Source organism: Notolepis coatsorum, assembly GCF_963971535.1.
Source record: "Notolepis coatsorum genome assembly, chromosome: 14".
In the NCBI taxonomy this organism is placed as follows: domain Eukaryota; kingdom Metazoa; phylum Chordata; class Actinopteri; order Aulopiformes; family Paralepididae; genus Notolepis; species Notolepis coatsorum.
In genome coordinates this window covers 47,862,579-47,883,232 of record NC_140178.1, presented here as the reverse complement: position 1 = coordinate 47,883,232, position 20,654 = coordinate 47,862,579, and the positions used below count along the sequence as shown (strand labels likewise).

The 20,654-nt window shown below is 43.7% G+C and overlaps 1 protein-coding gene across 1 annotated transcript in view; it reads right to left on the bottom strand.

The window, feature by feature from the left end:
• pmm1 (phosphomannomutase 1) overlaps nucleotides 1–20,654 on the bottom strand; it is a 42,041-nt gene that overhangs the window by 17,250 nt on the left and 4,137 nt on the right. The window contains exons 2-5 of the mRNA XM_084329973.1: nucleotides 17,625–17,742; nucleotides 8,208–8,284; nucleotides 7,976–8,067; nucleotides 2,840–2,939 (exon numbers count right to left, since the gene is read on the bottom strand). Coding sequence (XP_084186099.1) covers nucleotides 2,840–2,939; nucleotides 7,976–8,067; nucleotides 8,208–8,284; nucleotides 17,625–17,742 — 387 coding nt within the window. The remainder of the gene's footprint in view (nucleotides 1–2,839; nucleotides 2,940–7,975; nucleotides 8,068–8,207; nucleotides 8,285–17,624; nucleotides 17,743–20,654) is intronic.

The window sequence follows — 20,654 nt, the reverse complement described above, 5'->3', positions numbered from 1 at the left end:
CTAATAATTTTTTTACTTTTAGGTTTAGATCACGTGTGTATCGATATAGACATTTGACTTTGGATAGGACTGTCACTGCAATTCCTCTCCGGAGACAGCCTGGTCAAGAGTGATTCCTAGATATTTCACACTTGTTTTGGACTCTATGATGTTCCCTTCACACTGTACTCTGATCGTTTTCCTTTTCCTGAGCTTCATTTTAGTTCCAAATAAAATGACTCTGTCTTTCCTAAATGCAATGAGAGTTTGATATCTATCAGCCAGTCCTTAACTAGGGTCAGTTGTTCTGTGCAACCTCACCTGCAGTTTATTTTTGAGCTTTTGGGAAAGACCATACCATGCAGAACAAGCATAATCGAAATGACACTGGATTAGAGATGCAACTAATACTTTTTAGATCACGTGTGTATCAATATAGAAATTTTACTTTCTTTGAGTAATCAGAACACGCAAGTTATATAGGGAGTTTATGGGTTAAACCTCTCCATATTCTTAATCAGAACACACAAGTTCTGTAGGCAGTTTAAGGGTTAAACCTCCCCACATTCTTAATTAGAACACAACAACAACCACACTGCATAGCTCTGTGAAACAACAATGGGTCATTTGTTGAACTGTCTTGAAAGCGCACCATTGTTTTGACCCCCTCCTCTCTCTCTCTCTCTCTCTCTCTCTCTCTCTCTCTCTCTCTCTCTCTCTCTCTCTCTCTCTCTTTCTCTTTCTCCTTCTCTCTCTTTCTTTCTCTCTTCCTAGGGCTGAACAATATGGCTAAACTATCAAGTCAGGACAGCTGAAACCTGGCCAATTTTCCGCTGTCGACTAAAAACACACCTCTTCAAACAATATCTGATCAATTGTACCCTACTACTATACTATACTATACTATACTACTATACTATACTACTATACTATACTATACTATACCTATACTACTTATCATGCTAATATATCTATACTACTATGCACTCCTCGTTACTATTTGACGAACAACGCCTCTCTTGCTGACTTGTTCACAATATGTAAGTCGCTTTGGATAAAAGCGTCAGCTGAATGACTAAATGTAAATGTAAGTAATTTAATTTGTTTTGTGATATAACTTAACAACGTGATATGATGATTGTATTTAATACTTTATTCAAAATGGTCTTTTAGCATCCCATTTCCATCACAGATTGTTAACATTGCTCCAATATGCAACTTTATATATTATATTATATTGGATTAAATAATATAAAAGGTATTAAAAACACCTTTGCATGTATCCATGATGGTATACCTTAAAATACAAAATCTCCCCTCTCCCCTCTCTCAGAATTTCTCTCTCTGTATCTCATTGGCATCCAAAATTAAATGAGTCCCCTCACAAACCGCAGAGAGAACCCCTAATAACTTTATTCACATTGTTCTGTGGATAAACAACAATGATAATCAGCTCAGTACAAGTTCCTGCATTTTAGTTTAGTTTGCATTTCAGGGGCTGACAAGATTGGATATTCCACTCAAGTGAACCAATGGTGTCTGCTCATAAAGAACCAAGGATGCTGTAATCAAGGTTCAAAGCAGTGCCACAGGGGTGAAAGTGGAACAGTTCCTGTCTCTTACGTGGGTGGGAAGTTTACACTGGTGCTGTTGTTAACACTGTGAGATCACTGGACAAGTCTCAAACAAACTTGTTTTGTGCTGGATCTACAGGTCAGAACATTTTTAATGTAGTGTCAAAATGTTCAGAACACCTTTAGAAATTGTGCAGGACGGGCGGCTAGGTGGTGTAGTGGGCAAGGCACTCGCCACCAGTGTGGAGACGCTAGGATTCGCGTGTTCGAATCCAGCTCTCCACATTGTTTTCAGTTTAGCTGGTCGTCCGCAGTAATACACATTGGCCGTATTACGGGGAGGGAAAACTGAAGGGTGGGGATCGAACGTTGTGAACAAGCGACTCCTACAAGTCGGTTGGTGCGCCTGCGCAGTAGAATCAGGAAGTGTCGGGGGCAGCGTGAGCCTCCCACGCGTTACTCCTCGACACTGAGAGATCGAGCTGCGCAGGTGAAAAGATGCGACTGCTGTTACCTCAAGTACCGGAGGGGACTTCTGCTATGTATGACTTAGTCCACATTGCAGCCGGCTTGTGGGAGGCAAGAAACAGCGTTCGTGACAGGGGAGGGTTGAATTGGATGATACGAAATTGGGATGGGAGAAAATATAGAAAAAATGGGAGAAAAAGTGGATAAAAAAAAAGAAATTGTGCAGGACGAGAATTCATGAATTGTGAATTCTCTCATGCCAAGACTTTTACAAACATGCGTTGCTCACATACCAGCCGTGTTTATTCCGGTTGCATCGAACCCTGGAGTGTTTACCCACATGGTGCGGTTCATTGGGGCTGGTGCGAACACAGTAATCAAACTCAGGTCCGCACAAAACAACCCCAGCCTGGTCCACCTATTTGGGGTGGTCTCTGTCCGCCTCCAAGTGAACTCTGGAGCGGTTCATTTGAGGTTTGAATGCAAATAGAACTAAAATCAGGAATAGACATGTAGGCTAATGAGGCTGATTAGATTGTCTGCATTTCGCGTATATTTTCCAAATGTATAATTTTTCATCATCATAATGATATTATTTTCACAGCTGGGATTGTTCAAAATAGCCAAATAATGTTATGATACTGAGCAAATACCTTGTATGCATAATTCATTAGCCTAGACACTGGTGCATAATTAATTACGGGGGGGGGGGGCATTGAGCACGCAAATGTCATGCCTTGTGTTGCTCACGTGACACTCAAGGTTAAGCCTCCTTCTGAAACATCACTGAAATAACTACCTTTCCGCTGGCATGTTACCTTGTCAATCTCAGAGAATTCGATTCGCTCCTCGGGCGTGCAGCTCCGTCCAACGGGGGAGATGTTCAGCATTCCATTGCGGAACTCGATGAAGGTGCCCCTGTGAGAAGGGTAAGAACAAGCTTTTAAAGGAGAATATGTTTTGGTCTGGGTCTGGGGAGGGTTTAGACTATCCTACTGTTGGTATGGGTCTGGGGAGGGTGTAGACTATCCTTCTGTTTGTCTGGACTGAGAGGGTGCAGACTATCCTACTGTTGGTCTGGGTCTGGGGAGGGTGTATCCTACTGTTGGTCTGGGTCTGGGGAGGGTTTAGACTATCCTACTGTTGGTCTGGGGGGGTGTAGACTATCCTACTGTTGGTCTGGGGGGGTGTAGACTATCCTACTGTCGGTCTGGGTCTGGGGAGGGTGCAGACTATCCTACTGTTGGTCTCGGGAGGGTGTAGACTATCCTTCTGTTTGTCTGGGGAGGGTGCAGACTATCCTACTGTTGGTCTGGGTAGGGTGTGTAGACGCTTCTGTTTGTCTGGGGAGGGTGCAGACTATCCTACTGTAGGTCTGGGGAGGGTGTAGACCAGGGGTTCTCAAACTTTTTCATACCGCAACCCCATTTTATTTAGGATTTCTTTTGTCGACTTTAATATTCTATACACTCTCACGGACCTCTGTGTTATCATTGGAACTCATTCTGAGACCCAAAGAGTGCAATGCCGGCCGAATCCTGCTAGGTGGCAGTATCGCCTACCCTCTGAAATCTTATTTCACACTGTGTGTTACATTGTATATGGTCCGGGCGGAGAATTTGGACCCAGGCAAGTGAAACGCTTCATCCGAGCACCTTGGAACGCGTTCAGCACACTTGATGCATATTTTGTACCATTTCATGTCAGGGACTGGAATTCGCGATCAGACAATTGGAATATTCATTTTGGGATACCTCCTAGTAAAGGTAAGGACTATATGACATCAATCCTACTTTTATCCAACTGATTTCACATCGATCGCAACGATCAACGTATGTAGTATTCAAAACGTATGCCGTTGCTGACGATCAGAGCATAAAAAAATCATAATACCTATTATATACCGTTGATTTGGAAATAGCAACGCGAACGACTTTAGCTAAATTCACATAGCGCTCCATAACTCAGCTTCCAGGAATTAGCCCGGATCACTCTGAAACTATACAATATTCACCACGGGATAACACACGAATGTATGAAGAAATTAACTATTTCTTACATATTGGACTACAAATAGTGTCTGTCAAATGAGCCTGACTATTTTCTCCATAGCTATAATATAGAATATAGATATAGCTCTGCAAACATTGTGATGCATCGTGAAAATTGGCAATGGAAAGCTGGCGCTAGAGAGCAGGGATGGGGCGTGGCTATGGCATTGAATGAGTTAATGTATCGCGTAATTTCAAACGTGGAATTAAGGAATATCAAAATAAAAGCACACGTTGTTGAACTTGATCATGCATATTTATTAGACAATTTAATTACAGCACTATGTTATCAATACACATTTATAAAACGAGGCATATTTAGCCAAAATATGTTGCCAGAACATTAACTCATTCAGCGCCGGAGGCCTAGAGCATCTTAGTTCCTACCACGCCAACACTCTAAAAGATAGGAATAGGTGGCGGTGTTTGCAGGGCTATATATATATTCTATATTATAGCTATGGATAGAATAGAATAGAATAGAATAGAATAGAAATACTTTTATTATCCCGTGGGAAATTTGACACTGCAAATCGCTCAACATTTAAACATTTAGACAGAACAGGTCACGAATTAAAATAATAAAACAAATCAAATAAAGTTGCCTAGGATAAGAGTAGAGTAAAATAGAATAAAAATGGAATAAAATATATAGTAAATAAATACAGTACAAATATACTGAGAGGAATCATAGCAGCATGGGGGAAGGGGGGGGGGTACAGGTAGTAAAAACAACACAAGCAGTGTAAACAAATAGGTCAATATAATTTACTATCTAACTAACTGAAATATATATTCACAGTATTCACAGTGTCACATAAGGTGCAGTATGCATCAGGTAGTGTTATAATTTACTATCTAACTAACTGATGGTAATTTCCCCTGTCAGGCCTGTGTACAATGCCAAGGCATGATCAAAGATAAATTCTACACACCCAAAAATGGGCAAGCGTATACCTGTTAAAGGGCGCATTACTTGTAATTCCTCAAATCTGGTGTATCTGCTGAAATGTCTGTGTAATTTTTCTTATGTGGGTAAAACAACTAGAGCCTTTAAATCGAGAATTAGTGAACATAAATGTTCAGTCAGAAATTCAGATGTCAAGTCATCGGTAGCTCGACATTTTTCTAAATGCAAACATGCCGTCAACGATCTTAAATACATGGGACTCGAGTTAGTCCACAGGCCCGCTAGAGGGGGTGACAGGCATAAGTTACTATTGCAACGTGAATGTTATTATATCCATTTGTTCAATTGCATTGAACCAAGGGGAATTAATGAAGAGAACGTGTTAACCTGTTTCTTATAAGTGACTTTTACCATCATTATTATGATTTCATGATTATTATTATTGTTTTTACGTATGAGGAAATGTTTTCTTATGTTGCTCATAAGAGAATTTTCGTTTTGCAAATATTGCAATGGGCTCATCTATTTAGCCCTATTAACTATGGGTAAGAAGTATTTTGTTTCTGGTATTTTTGTATTTAGGAATTGACTCCTTCCTAGGGTCAAAGTTGACCAGTAATCCCAGGCACACCTGTTTTTGATGTCACTTCCTGCCCACCTTGTATATAGCCACCATTTTGCCTAAACGAATACTGCTAGCCATCAACACTGAAGAAGGAACACATTGGTTCTGAAACATGTATGTATCCGGCTGCAATTAAAATTTGAAACCTGAGAGTGCTGGTCCGGCTTCCTGCTTTATTCTACATTTATCTTCGGGATTGCAGCACCCAGTGTCAACTATTGTGAGTGCGGTCTAACTTGACTTCTATCTAACTAACTGAAATATACATTATTCACAGTATCCACATAAGGTGCAGTATGCCTAAGGTAGTGTTATTGTCCTCCTTGGGTTCCTATTAGTCCTAGGTCAATGTCTGGCAGCAGTCGCTGCCCCCTGTTGTGGAGCCTGGAGGCCGCTAGTCGCCACTATGGAGCTGCCACTCTGTGCTCAGTGATGCAGTGAGGCACAGTGATGCATTGTATAGTCTGATGGCTGTTGGAATGAAGGACTTCCTGTGCCGTTCAGTGCTGCATTTGGGTAGTGTGAGCCTAGCACTATGGCCCATTTGACATCAACTATCTATCGTTCAATATGTGAAAAAGAATAAATTTGTTCCGTCAATACGTTCGCGTGTTATACCGTGGTGAATATAAGTATAGTTTTAGATTGATCCTGTCTAATCCCAGAAAACGACGATATGCAGCAAAACGTGAATTTCACTAAAAGCGTTGCCATTTCTTGCCTGGACACGCTACTATTTCCAAATCAAATGTATATAATAGGTATTATGTTTCATCATGAATGCATGAAAGGGGGGGGGGGGCTTTTTTGATGCTTTGATCGTCACCAGCGGCATACGTTGTGGAGTAACGTTACACACACACGTTGCGATCGAGGTGAAATCATGGTTGGATCAAAGCAGGATTTATATAATTGAATCCTTACCTTCACTAGGAGGTACCCCAAAAAGAATATTCCAATTGTCTGATCGCGAGTCCAAGTATTGGTGTCCATCGTGTCGCCAACATAATCCACCACAACAGATGCATCGGAGGCATTTGACGCTTCTCAATGCGATCGCCTCGCCTGACAAAGAAAAGTGCGCCCGGAGACATTTGATCATTGCACAGGCCAAGATATAAGGTTTCAAAGGGTGCTCGATACTGCCACCTGGGTGGATGCGGCCGGTATTGCACTTTGGCATTCTCAGGATGATTCCCCATGTTAACCCCGAGTCTGTGTGCCTGTAATGAATGGAAATATTGATTAAATAAATAACGATGAAAACCTGACTATACTCGGGTCTGGCGCTGAACGGTCGGCGAGATAACACGACTATCATCGGGTCTGGCGTCCAAAGAGTAAAAAATAATTATAATAATAATAATAAATTGTTTTATATAAAAAACATTTACTTGCCAATTTAGGTCGCGACCCATAGTTTGAGAACCACTGGTGTAGACTATCCTACTGTAAGTCTGGGGAGGGTGTAGACCATCCTACTGTAGATCTTGGAACACCTGACCAAGACCACTACCGGGAATTGAACCCGGGTCGGGGAAAAAGGATTCAGGCCAATGGATGTTCTTTTTTTTATCCACTTTTTCTCCTCCTATTTTTTCTGTATTTTCCTCCCATCCCAATTTAGTCGTTATGCCAATTCCCCCCTCCCCTTCCTGGTCGTTGCGCGCATGTGCCCCCCACTGGTCGGTCTAGGGAGCCCTGAAGTCTATCACATGCTTCCTCCGATACATAGGAGACAGCCAGCAGCCTCTTTTCACCTGGCAGCGAGGACTCTCATTGGTGAAGTGTAACGCGTGGGAGGTCACACTACCTTCACCATTTCCCTCCCTCGCTGTGCAGGCGCCCTGACCGACCTGTAGGAGTCGCTGTTTACAACGACCAGATTACCACCCACCGGCTTCCCTCCCGCTGACACTGCCAATTGTGCCAGTATGACGACCGGCCAAGCCGGAGGCACCGCTGACAGCCGGATTCGATACCAGTGTCTCTGCGGTGGTAGACATACGCTTAGTCCGCTGTGGTGCCCGGCCGCGCGCCAATGGATGTTCTTAAAGTCGCACTTTACTGGTACAGTGACACCAGTGTCACCAGCAACACACGCTCTTCTGGGTCACATGGGAAACGAACAATGGAGCTTAACCCTTTCAAGTTCGGTAAGAGTTCACATATGAGATAAGAACTTTGAGAACATAACATTGAAATGGTGAATGTTCACAGTGGCTACTGTGTCTGTGTGTCTGTGTGTCTGTGTGTCTGTGTGTGTGTGTGTGTGTGTGTGTGTGTGTGTGTGTGTGTGTGTGTGTGTGTGTGTGTGTGTGTGTGTGTGTGTGTGTCCTGTGACTGGGGGCCAGGGGGGCAGACAGACCTCTTCTTGGGCAGCTTGATGAGGCCCATGTAGCTGAGGCAGAAGTTGATGAGCTCCTGCAGCAGCTCCTCTCCTATCTGGTTCTGAATGGCCTGTGGGGACAAACCATTAGAGATTACATTCATATTTATTGTCATTAACCCTAACCGTCTGTAGTGTGGTAGTGAAAGGGTTAACCTTCTGTAGTGTGGTTGTGTGAAAGGGCTAACCCTTTGAGAAAATGCACACTCACTTGTTTTGAGAGAAATTTACCATCTTTGTACTGCACCGTGCCATTCTCAGCAAACACGTAGTCAAACTTGTTTATCACTGCAAGAGAAAAGATAGGGCAACTCAAAACAAGATTCAAAGTAATTCAACACAGTCAAATTAGCCTTCTCCTGAGGACTGAATACAATATAACAACCTAGCCTGCCTACTATACCTGCTTCAGCAGGATTATGCTTCGTAGGAGATTACTGTACATGTAATGCCACCTGGAATAGTTGAATTTAATCTGTATGACCTTTCAGGGACATTGAAGTACTGAGTCCAAACTGGATTGATAGACTGCTCAGAAAATAACAAACCATTTTAATGTGATAGGTTAGTGGAGCAGGCTTACAACCACAAGGTTGCTGGTTCGACCCTCGGATCAGCAGGAAATTAAATTCTCCTCTAACTCATGTCCAGACTAAAACGATTTTGGTCGTATCAGGCAAAGTATTTGATCGTTTGCACCTTTCAGCCACATGGAACTGCGTTCTGGCAGCCTGAAGACGCTACTTTCTGATACCAGCTAACAGAGTGCGCAATTCTGAAGACGCCTGAAGACGCCCCCCATTGCGTCAACATTTTTAAGCCTCAAATAGAGCTGCCGCGATTACCGCATTACCGCGGTATCGCTGTTACATCACGGCCACCGCAGAGTAGGCTGAATACCGCGTCACCGCTGTTTTTTATAATAATAATAATAATAAATTACCCTCCTCTCGTTGGGCTTGCGGCTCTGCAGATATACCCTACTCCTCTATCGAGATTCCAAGCGACCCTATTGGGTACCAGAAAAGTCACGTGAAACATTGCAGACCACTGATTGGTCAGAAGAGAGACGCGTCACACGTTTTTTACGTCCTGAATGTCAGCTCATCACAACACGGCTAATAACGTTAGCTTTAACTCTCCGCCGGAGTGGACTATCATCGCTCTTCAGGAGTACTAAACGAGACATAATGATTTTACTGTCTGCAACGAATGTTATAATAAAAGCCCTTCGTTCTATACACTTGTCTGATTGAAAACTTTATTAACAGACCGCAGAATGGGACAACTCAGCACGCTCTGAGCAAAGAAAGGAACTGAGATATGAATAGAGTATTGCTTGCCTTGGTAAATACGCTGATGTTATTGAACGTATAACTATATAATGTTAATGCCACAAAACGAATGCCTTTATTATAAAGTAGTAACGTTATAGTAATAATAATAAGAAAGGGTCGGGGGGGTTAGGGGTAACCACCCCTGCCCGCGACACCGAGTGAACTGCGCACGACCAGAGGGGAAACTTCGAATCCGTGTTTCACTTTCAATAACTAATGCGTGCTTGCCGAATCCCAAACAATATTCATGCTGCAAAGTCATCCTCTAAAGATAGACATTTAGACTAGAGGCAGGCTATATGCTATAAAGAGTAGACTACTACTAAAAAAAAAATGCATTCAAACTTTTTTTTGAATTTTTTGTGTGGTAATAACCGCGGCGGTAGGAAATATTTTGCAAATGTGTGTGGTAAGGAAAACATCAATACCGCGGCAGCTCTAGCCTCAAATATACTTCCTTCCGCAAGCCGCATCCGTAATTTGTGTAATGGCCCCAATCAGAGCCGGATGCGAAGTCCGTGCGGACGAGCGCGCTGACGAGAATTACACAAATTACGTCACACGCACCAATGCGCACATGCGGATGCGGCTTGCGGAAGGAAGTATATATATATATATATTTTTTTTTATCCTCTTTTTCTCCGCCTGATTTTCTATGCTTTTTCTCCCCATCCCAATTTAGTCATTATGCCAATTCCCCCCCTCCCCTACCTGGTCGTTGTGCGCATGTTCCCCCTACTGGTCGGTACAAGGGAACCCTGAAGTCTACCACATGCTTCCTCCGACACATGCAGAGACAGCCAGCGGCTCTCTTTTTTCACCTGGCAGCGAGGACTCTCATTGGTGAAGTGTAACGCGTGGGAGGTCACGCTGCCTTCACCATTTCCTGCCTTTCGCTGAGCAGGCGCCCAGACCTGACCTGTAGGCGTCGCTGTCCACAACGCCAGATTACCACCCACGACTTCCCTCCCGCTAACTCAGCCAAACGAGTTAGTATGACAATCGGCCCAAGCCGCAGGCAATGCTGACTCCGGGAGTCTAGAGGAAGGAAGTATATTTGAGGCTTTACAAGCGAAACGTGTCTTCTCCTGAACTGATGACGCGATAGCCCACCTCTCCCTTAACCCGCATGTGCAAACTCAGCCAAACATCACCAACCACCGTTGACAACAGATTGACATCTCCCCATAGGCGGCGGGTATATAAGGCGAGGGTAGGCTAGGCCTACCCAAATCGTTATGCTGGGAATTTTGAAATGTATATATAATATATGTGCGCAGGCTGCTGGCTATTGTGTGTGTCTTGTGCTGCAGCCCGCTGGCCAAGGTGTCAACGACGAAGGTGTCAATCGGCTAGGTGGCGGCGTTCCGCCCGCCGATCCTTTGTAGCGAACACCAGCGCGCTATTTCGAGTCAAATTTCAAAAAGCAAAATGGATATACGGTATTTTTCCAAGGCATATAACAAAGGAATTTAGAAGCTGCACCGGGCTGCCCCTGGGCATAACTACCGATCACCGGAGGCGGCGGAGGCTATATGTTGCTTTATCTTGGCATACAAGGGCTTGCTCTAAGTCTAAGAGGACATGATGAGAGTCAGAGTTCATCAAATCGTGGACACTTTTTAGAGATACTGTATGTACATTGTTTTCAAAGCATGATGAGATCGAAATGAGGAAAAACGTTCCCTTCATTGCTGTGATTCAAGTTGCCAACGGTCTTTCTCAGCAATGAGGCACATCACATCCGAAACTGGCTAAGAACAACAATGCGCCAGGAGAGTCTTCACATTCAAAGTGATCAGACAAAGTTAAAGCAGAAAAGATCATTGATGCCAAGACGAAACGTCGCATTTTGCTGCATTAAGGTAAGACAATGGTTAATCTATTATTGGATGCCTTCATTTGAACAGTTAATTTGCACTATGTATTAAATTAGTGGGGCTCGCCTCGCATAGCCTAGTGGGTGTGTGTATTGACAAAAAAGGAAATATTTTGCACGCTCCACACGATATTGCCTACCCAAGTGTTCGTCTCACCCGCCGCCTATGCATCTCCCTTACAGTGTTACAGAAGCTATTGAGCTTGATCAGGCTTTTACAGCTAAATGTACTTTTTCTGAAAACCAAAGCAGTAGCCAAGCACATACTGTTTCATAGCATACGCCTTCAGTTGATCATGACAAATCCTCTCTTACCTTGACGATTAAAAAGCCTCCATAATTTAGTAAATAGTATCCCCATGGCATGGTGTTGAGCTGTAGCCAGCAAGCTATGCTATGCTACCAACATTAGCTAAATAGCTAACCAACTAAATACAATAGACAGTGGTGGAGGTAACGTTAAATACATACAACGTTTGCTAGTTGAAAGGACTGGACACAGGTACAAGTTAAACATCAATCAATTACTTTAATAAAACACAGGTAGTTTGAGCCGCGGTCTCTCTCTCTCTCTCTCTCTCTCCACTCCCGAACGTAGTAGGTAGTTGCACCGCGGTGTGACTGTCTCTGGAAAACTAGGTCAGCTCAAAAGCACAAAACCGGACGGCACAACAACACTTCCGGTCGGGGGTTTTCAAAATAAAAGAGTGACGTAAAAACAGGAAAGACATTTATTTTGTAAATTTGTGGCATGCACTTATTATCTTGAGACGTTTTCGTATTTTTTTTTATCTACTTTTTCTCCCCATTTTCTATTTTTCTCCCATCCCAATTTCATATTATCCAATTCTACCCTCCCCTGTCTCGAACGTTGTTAGACCATGCCTCCCACTGGTCGGCTGCAATGTGGACGAAGCCTTGCATCACGTGTCCCCTCCGGGACAAGAGGAGGCAGCCGTCGCATATTTTCACCTGCACAGCGCGATCTCTCAGTGGCGAGGAGTAACGCGTGGGACTCCGTGGGAGGCTCACGCTGCCCCCGATACTTCCTGATTCTGCTGTACAGGCGCACCAACCGACCTGTAGGAGTCGCTGTCCACAACGTCCGATCCCCACCCACGGCTTTCCCACCCCTAACACTGCCAATTTGTGTTAGTATGAACGACCAGCCAAGCTGGTAGCAACGCCAAGAGCTGGGCTCGAACCCAGCATCTCCTGCGTTAGTGGCGAGCGCCTTGCCCACTGCGCCACTTAGCCCTGAGACGTTTTCGTTTTTAAGGAAACCTTAAAACGAAACGAAAACGATCGTTTTAGTCTGGACAAGGCCTCAAAGTAGTTGCACTACGCATCTTCCAGGTGTGAATGAATAACCTTCTCATCTAACTCAAAGTGGCTGTACTGGGCATCTTCCAGGTGTGAATGAATAACATTATCCTCTAACTCAAAGTGGCTGTACTGGGCATCTTCCAAATAACATTCTCCTCTAACTCAAAGTGGCTGTACTGGGCATCTTCCAGGTGTGAATGAATAATCTTCTCCTCTAACTCAAAGTGGCTGTACTGGGCATCTTCCAGGTGTGAATGAATAACATTCTCCTCTAACTCAAAGTGGCTGTACTGGGCATCTTCCAGGTGTGAATGTGTGTAACTGTATGAGAGTGAAGCAGGGCGTTGCTGAAAAAGAGCAGACATGCTCAGTGAATCTACCATAATGGTACACTGGTTGAAGAAACATGGCTTGGCTTCAAAACCAAATTTTCAACGATACTAAACAACATGGCCCCCCTAAGAACCACCAGGGTAAAAAACCGCGCTGAGCCGTGGATGCACGCTGAAATACTGACCGCTATGAAAACCAGAGACAAAAAATGCTCTGAGTTTCGTAAAAGTCAGTCAAAGCTTACCATAAGCACGAGCAGTGAACTCCAAGCCCACGTGACTGAACTCAAACTGGAAAGAAACAGACTAAGAAATGACGTAAACTCCATGATCAAAACAGCAAAAAAAAATGTCATCAATGACAAAACCGAGGAAAACAAAAACAAACCATGTGAACTTTGGAAATGACTCAATAACCAACTAGGCTGCAGTAAAAAACTTAAAACCAGATTCTCAAACATAAACATAAAGACCGACAACACGCTCATCACAGACAAGCTGGATGTAGCCAATTACTTAAATAGTTTCTTCACAAACATAGCCACAACACTGGTAAACAAACTACCCTCCCACTCAGGGCATTATGGGGTAGAACACATAGTAGCATACTACAAGAACCTAGGGGTCCACAAAGACGATTTCAAACTGGAAATGGTAACAACAGATGAGGTACTCAAAAAACTGAGCGCCCTCCAACCTAACAAGGCCACTGGCCATGACAACATCCCCTCCAAATTCCTCAGAGACTCAGCAGCCGCCATCACCCCAGTCATCACACACATAATAAACCTCTCCATAAAACAGGGACACGTCCCCAAGGACTTCAAAATTGCGAGAGTAACACCCCTGCACAAAAAAGGCAGTAAATTAGACCCAGGCAACTACCGCCCTGTTTCTATCCTTACCTCCATCTCGAAAGTCATGGAAAAAATTGTATACGAACAGGTCGAAAAATATCTTGCGGAAAAAAATCTAATCTACGAATTCCAATCTGGCTTCAGAACATCCCACTCCACTGACACATGCCTTCTCTATTTAAACGACCACATCAAACAAGAGGTGGACGCGGGCAAATACTGCGGCATGGTCATGCTGGACCTACAAAAGGCCTTCGACACTGTCAATCACACCATTCTGATTGACAAGCTAAAAGCAATTGGTTTTGATAGTCTATCAGTGAGCTGGATGCAATCCTACCTGGAGGGGAGAGAGCAGATGGTGGAGGTAAACGGTACCCTACCCCCCCCCCCCCCCCCCCCTCACAGTAAGCTGTGGTGTTCCACAAGGAAGCATACTAGGTCCGCTACTGTTCCTAATTTATGCAAATGACATGTCGTCAGCTTGTGACTGCAACTTGTTCCTGTTTGCGGACGACTCAGCCCTGCTGGTCTCTGACAAGAACAAGTTACAGGTTGAAAAAACCCTCAGCTCGGAACTAGGCAAAATCTGCATATGGCTCGCTGATAACAAACTATCATTACACATGGGCAAAACAGAGTCCATTCTCTTCGGTTCAAATAACAAACTCAGCAAGACCGACGGCTTCTCAGTTACAGTGGGTGACAATATTGTCACAAGGAAAGAAGATATTACCTACCTGGGTTCAATCCTAGAGGCAAATCTTTCCTGTGACAAAATGGCATCCAATGTAATAAAAAAAGTCAACCAACGAACTCGATTCTTGTACCGGATCTCCTCACTGGTAAACAAGAATACCCTGAAGACTCTGGCAGGAGCACTCATTCAAGGGTACTACGACTATGCTTGCACCTCATGGTACCAAAGCACCTCAAAGGCGCTAAAAACAAAATTACAAACATCTCAAAACAAACTGGTCAGACTACTGCTTGACCTTACTCCTAGAACCCACCTCACCCCTGCCCACTTTGACAACCTAGGATGGCTTAGAGTAGACGACAGAGTACAGCAACTTGCAATGGGCCTGGTCTACAAGATACACTACACGACCAAGGTACCCATGTACATGTCAAAATACTTCCCAAAGGTCAGTGAATACCACGATCACAACACCAGAGGGAGCTCCACAAATCATGTTAAACCCAGATTCGGCTCAAACAAGGGACTAAACACGTTTCGCAATTATGCCACATCAATGTGGAACGCACTACCCAAAGCTGTAAAGGAATGTGAATCACTACCCACTTTCAAAAACACTCTCAAAAAACACCTACGGGAGACTGCAATTCGAAACTGGCCCCTGTAAATGTCCTAACACAACCCCCTCCAATGTACAGTAAAAATGACCAAGTATGGTCTTGTCAATATTCCAATGTACAGTGTTGCTTGTACAGTTGTACAGTGTCCCCCACCCACCCCTCCTACCCAACCTCCCCCCCACTCCTACCCAACCTCCTCCAATGTACAGTACCCCCCCCCCCCACCTACCCAACCTCCTCCAATGTACAGTTTCTACGTCAAATGTATATACTTCTTTTCTGGACTCTTTTCGTATCACAAACAGTACTGTATTTGCAAAACTGGTATGTCATAAATGTATAGATGTAGCAGTACTGTCTATCTGTATGTCATATATGTTACGATGAATTGAAAATGGGGGACCCTGATGTAAACAAGACGAAAGTCTTTCTCTGGTCTGCATCCCCTTAACAATTGTATGTATTGAGCTGTACTGTACTGTACCCATTCTGCAATCTGTTAATAAAGTTTTCAATCAATCAATCAATCAATCAATCAATCAAACCAGGTAAACATCTTTAAACATTGCCAGATAAACACGCTGTCCGTTATTCTCCCTTACAGTATGCCACATGGTATCATCCAAAAGCAATTGTGTAATTCATAATAATAATTCATAATAACTTGAGGACATTCAACTTAATTCGATTTAACTGGTGGTGTGCATACAAACTGTGTTTTACAAAACCTCAGCCCATTGGCACCCAACCTGGCTCACCCAGCTTAGCTTGTGTCAGTTGTAGCCTAATATTGACTGTATCTGCGCCCAGTATCTCCGCAACTGTATGTAAACGAATTGACCTATCTCAAACCCCCACCCTCTTTTATTTTATTTTATTTTTTTATTATCTTTTCCCCCCCCCTCCTTTTTCCGATTTTTTCTCCCATCCCACTGTTAGTCGTTATGCCAATTACCAACCCCCTTCCTGGTTGTTGCGCACTCCCCCCTACTGTTGGTGCGGGAGGCCAGAGACTGTCACATGCTTTCCTCCGACGCATGTGCAGCCAGCCGGCAGCCAGCCTGGCCGCGCAGATTCTCACCGGGAGAGTGTAACGTGTGGAAGGTCGCACTACCTCTCTCCAGATCCTACCCTCGCTGAGCAGGCGCCCCGACCGAACTGTAGGGGTCGCTGTCCACAACGCCCAGGACCCACCCGCCAGCTTTCCCACCCCTAACACTGCCAATTGTGTTAGTATGAACGACCAGCCAAGCTGATAGCAACGCCGAGAGCTGGATTCGAACCCAGCGTCTCCAGCGTTGATGGCGAGCGCCTTGCCCACTACACCACCCACTACCCCACCCTCTTTTCTTGATCCTCTAATCACAACTGTCACAAACAAAGTCTGAGGGAAGCAATAGTTGTTATTGGACAATCAAGAAAAGAGGGCTGGGTTTGAGTTTAGGGCTGAGTGTGTCAGGGGTCTCTGCCAGGGAATAGTAAATGTATTACAGGTACGGTATGTGAGTAAATACTATTAGACCATTAGAGCCCATGTGCTAGCTAGCGCAGACGTCAGCTGTGACGCAGGTGACTGTGTTGACAGCGCACGTTATCTAAGGACTGACATGAACTCAGTCCTAGTTTTCTGTTCTGTTTGGAATATCCTCTGAAATCACATTAAGAGAATGTTTTCCGAGCATTACAAATTAAAATGAGATATTCATCATGAGACAATCGAATTAGCTTGGCGCATTTCGGAGTTACACACAGAGAGAAGAACACACTAGTTGTTTTTTGTTTGTTTGTTTTTTTCAGCTAAAGCCTTAAATAACTTTATTAAACCTGAGGGGAAATGGGGTCGTTGTCAAACAGTAGAACATTTCTAAATAAATAGATAATAATTTTTTTTTAATATATATAATATAAAGTAAAGACGGGATAACATTTCTACATTTTAATAAAATAAAATTGTGCAGCCATTTTAATTTAACTAATTAAATATACAACAGGCTGCTCTTGCTGACATTTAAAGTTACATTTATATAAATAATATAGAATAATATAAATATATAAAAAAATATTAACATTATTTAACATTCTGTGTTTTCCTGAACAAAAACGGCACCGAGTAGTAGGGGGGCGAGGGGCGACAGTGGCTCAGGAGGTTGAAAAATCGTCTGGTAATCAGGAGGTTCCCAGTTAGATTCTGACTTCTCCCAACAGCGCATCGAAGTGTCCTTGAGCAAGACACTTAACCACACTTAAAGTTAGCACCTTGCATGGTTGCCTCCGCCATTGGTGTGTGAATGTGTGAGTGAATGGGTGAATGTGAGGCATATGTTTTAAAGTGCTTTGGATAAAAGAGTTGTATAAATGCAGTCCATTTACCATTTACCATCTAGTAGAATCAGAGTAGATTAAGGAGTATGAGCACAGGAGCACAGTATCGGACCTACTGGTATGGGTACTGGGACATAGCTAGATGCAATCTTATCAAATGAGGCTCCGGTGGTCTATTTTGTGTTGGTTTAGGGGTCCTTGACGTGAAGAGGTTTGAGAATATACTGTAGAAGAGGTGGGAAGAGGAGCACCAACCGTCATCTCCTTCTCCAAGCTGCTCTGCGATCTTGCAGTAGTCCGAGCCTCCCACGATACCGATCCTCACTTTCCTCCGTAAAGCCTGGAAAAACTCATCCAACTGTGGGTCGATTTTCTAAAGGGAGGACACACACACGCGCGCACACACACACACACACACACACACACACACACACACACACGTCACACACACACACACACACACACACACACACTATCATTATTATCAAACATTCTGAAGCTGTGTATTGCATGATATGATGACAATGTCTTTACAGACGCAATTTAATTAATTTAGGTACAGATGACGGCTGGACGTCATGGCCTGAAATCCATATATTATATGTAAGTATATTATCTTGGTAACGATTCAATTAAACTATTTAAACACCAGCACACAAATACCACATTGTCCACCGGTTTGTAATGTTTTGCCTGTCAACATGTTTACAATGTTTGTCTTTCAACATGTGACTGGTTGTTGTCATACGTTCGGTTGAATGAAAGGGCCACAACGTGAAACAGAGGAATGCATTTACCTACAGTAACATACCTGTATGGGCAAAATGAGCTCATAACGTTGGTATCAGTACATCATGTACACTCAGGCCCCGCCCAAGTACAGACAATTAAAAACGTCCACAAAGGCTATATTCTATTTTGATGTAACCGTCTTTTGTCTTCTGAGTGTTACTGTCTTTGTAAGGACAGGAACATTGTCAAATCCAAACATATGATTGTGATGTTGTTGAGCGGAGCCAGGTTTGTTTAGCGGTGTGTTGCCTCACTGATCTACTGCATCGGACTTCCAAATGGTTCCAGACTCCCTCCCTCTCTCTGGCCAGAGAAGTGTTTGGCACACATTTGCGCTGCGAGAGAAAACAGCTACACCTCACAAAGGGGAAGCGGTTGTGTTATGTAATATCAGGGCCATTCAGCGCATGATGCCTGCACCTCGCTGTCAAACCAGCCGACCAATGGCTGCTCAGCAAGAACGCAACTATCTATCTACCCTCCAGTAAACACACACACATAGGTACGGCATACAGGCATGGGTGAGCGACGCACGTGCACACACACACACACACACACACACACACACACACACAGGTGCACCCTGTATTACTTGTAAAAGAGAGTGTTATCTAGTTCAAATCAGACTAAAAACAAGTCCAACACACAACAAAGGAATGGATCTCACATTTGTCACATGCCAGTTGTACAGTGTTCCCCACCCACCCCTCCTACCCAAACCCCCCCCCGCCCCACCCCACCCACTCAACCTCCTCCAATGTACAGTTTCTACGTATTTGCAAATCTGGTATGTCATAAATGTGTAGATGTAGCAGTACTGTCTATCTGTATGTCATGTATGTCATATATGTCCTGATAAATTGAAAATGGGGGACCCTGATGTAAACAAGACGAAAGTCTTTCTCTGGTCTGCAATCAATCAATCAAACCAGTTGTTGAGGGAGGCGTTGCCTCAGGTGAACCCAGCTATTGTTTGAAATGTCTCTAGAACGGGAGTCGGCTTGACTCAACACCCAGACAGTGGGTGTTAACCTGACCAATAAAGAACACTCTGAACAAACCGGCAATCAGCATTATGCAAAGATAACCATTTGACATTTCACAATCACCTCCTTCTATGATGGGACATTCTGGTATTTCTGAGATGTGGTCTACAAGATGGGATGTGCTGTCATGACAGTCACTCAGTGAGACCTTATCTGCACTCTGCTTTAATAGACAGTTATGACACATGACACAGATTTAGCAGACGGTGTAATGCAAAAGGACCCCTGAGGACACTCTTATAACCTATCCCACAGAGAGAGGGATACTTACCCAGGTACAAAAATACACTTAATATAGTGTACTAAGTAGCCTATACTTATTATGTGAAACACTCACCTATACACACACACACATACACACACACACACACACACACACACACACACACACACACAGTCGCACACACACACACACACATAGGCTATATATATATGTGTGTGTGTGTGTGTGTGTGTGTGTGTTCACATGTATGTGCATGTGTGTTCACGTGTGTATGTGTGAGTGTTCACATGTATGTGCGTGTGTGTTCACATGTGTATGTGTGAGCGTTTCACATGTGTATGTGCTGCCGTGGCTGTATAATATCTCAACGACCGCTCCTATCAAGTATCATGGAGAAGCACCCTATCGGACCCTCACCCCCTACACAGTCAAGGTCAGCCCATGTCATCCCACTGGCTTCCCATTGCTTCAGGGATCCGCATTCCGTGCAACAAGGGGAATGGCTACCTATCTCCTACCTCCTGGTCTCTAACTACACCTCCTCAAAATCCCTACACGCTGCATCTTCCGGTTGCCTGAGACACACGACACACCCATCATTGGGCACCTGGGGGGTCATTGAAACGAAGCAGGCTATTCTCTGTCCTTGCTCCACGGTGGTGGAACAAACTTCCTACCACAGTCAGGACAACTGAAACCCACTCAATTTTGTACCATCTACTAACAAACAGACCTTTCCAATCAATATCTGAATAAAAAAATAAAATAAAATGAACCTTCTTACTGCCTTTTACGCTACTATGCTACTATGTACTATATACTAATGTATTATGCTACTATGCCTATACCGTGTCTATATATATATATAGTGTCCTGGATACATCATAATTAATGTTGCTCCAGAAATAACTTGCAAGTCGCTTTGGATAAAAGCGTCAGCTAAATGACTAAATGTAAATAACATTGCGACCAACCATCGCAGACAGCAGTTCCAGACGTTAATCATCAAAAATACTTTCTTTAGTAGCCTAATATAATACATATTTACATTTGAGTGCATTTTATCATATTAGGAACCAGTGAAATCTAGTTTAGCTTGCTATTGGCTAACTCACTCCTGTTGGTTTGCTAGCATTAGTGCTATGCTAGCTGGCATTAGCTCCTTTATTTTACTCATTTACTGGCTAACATTAGCTTCTAACCCAAGATACCAAAATAGACGCT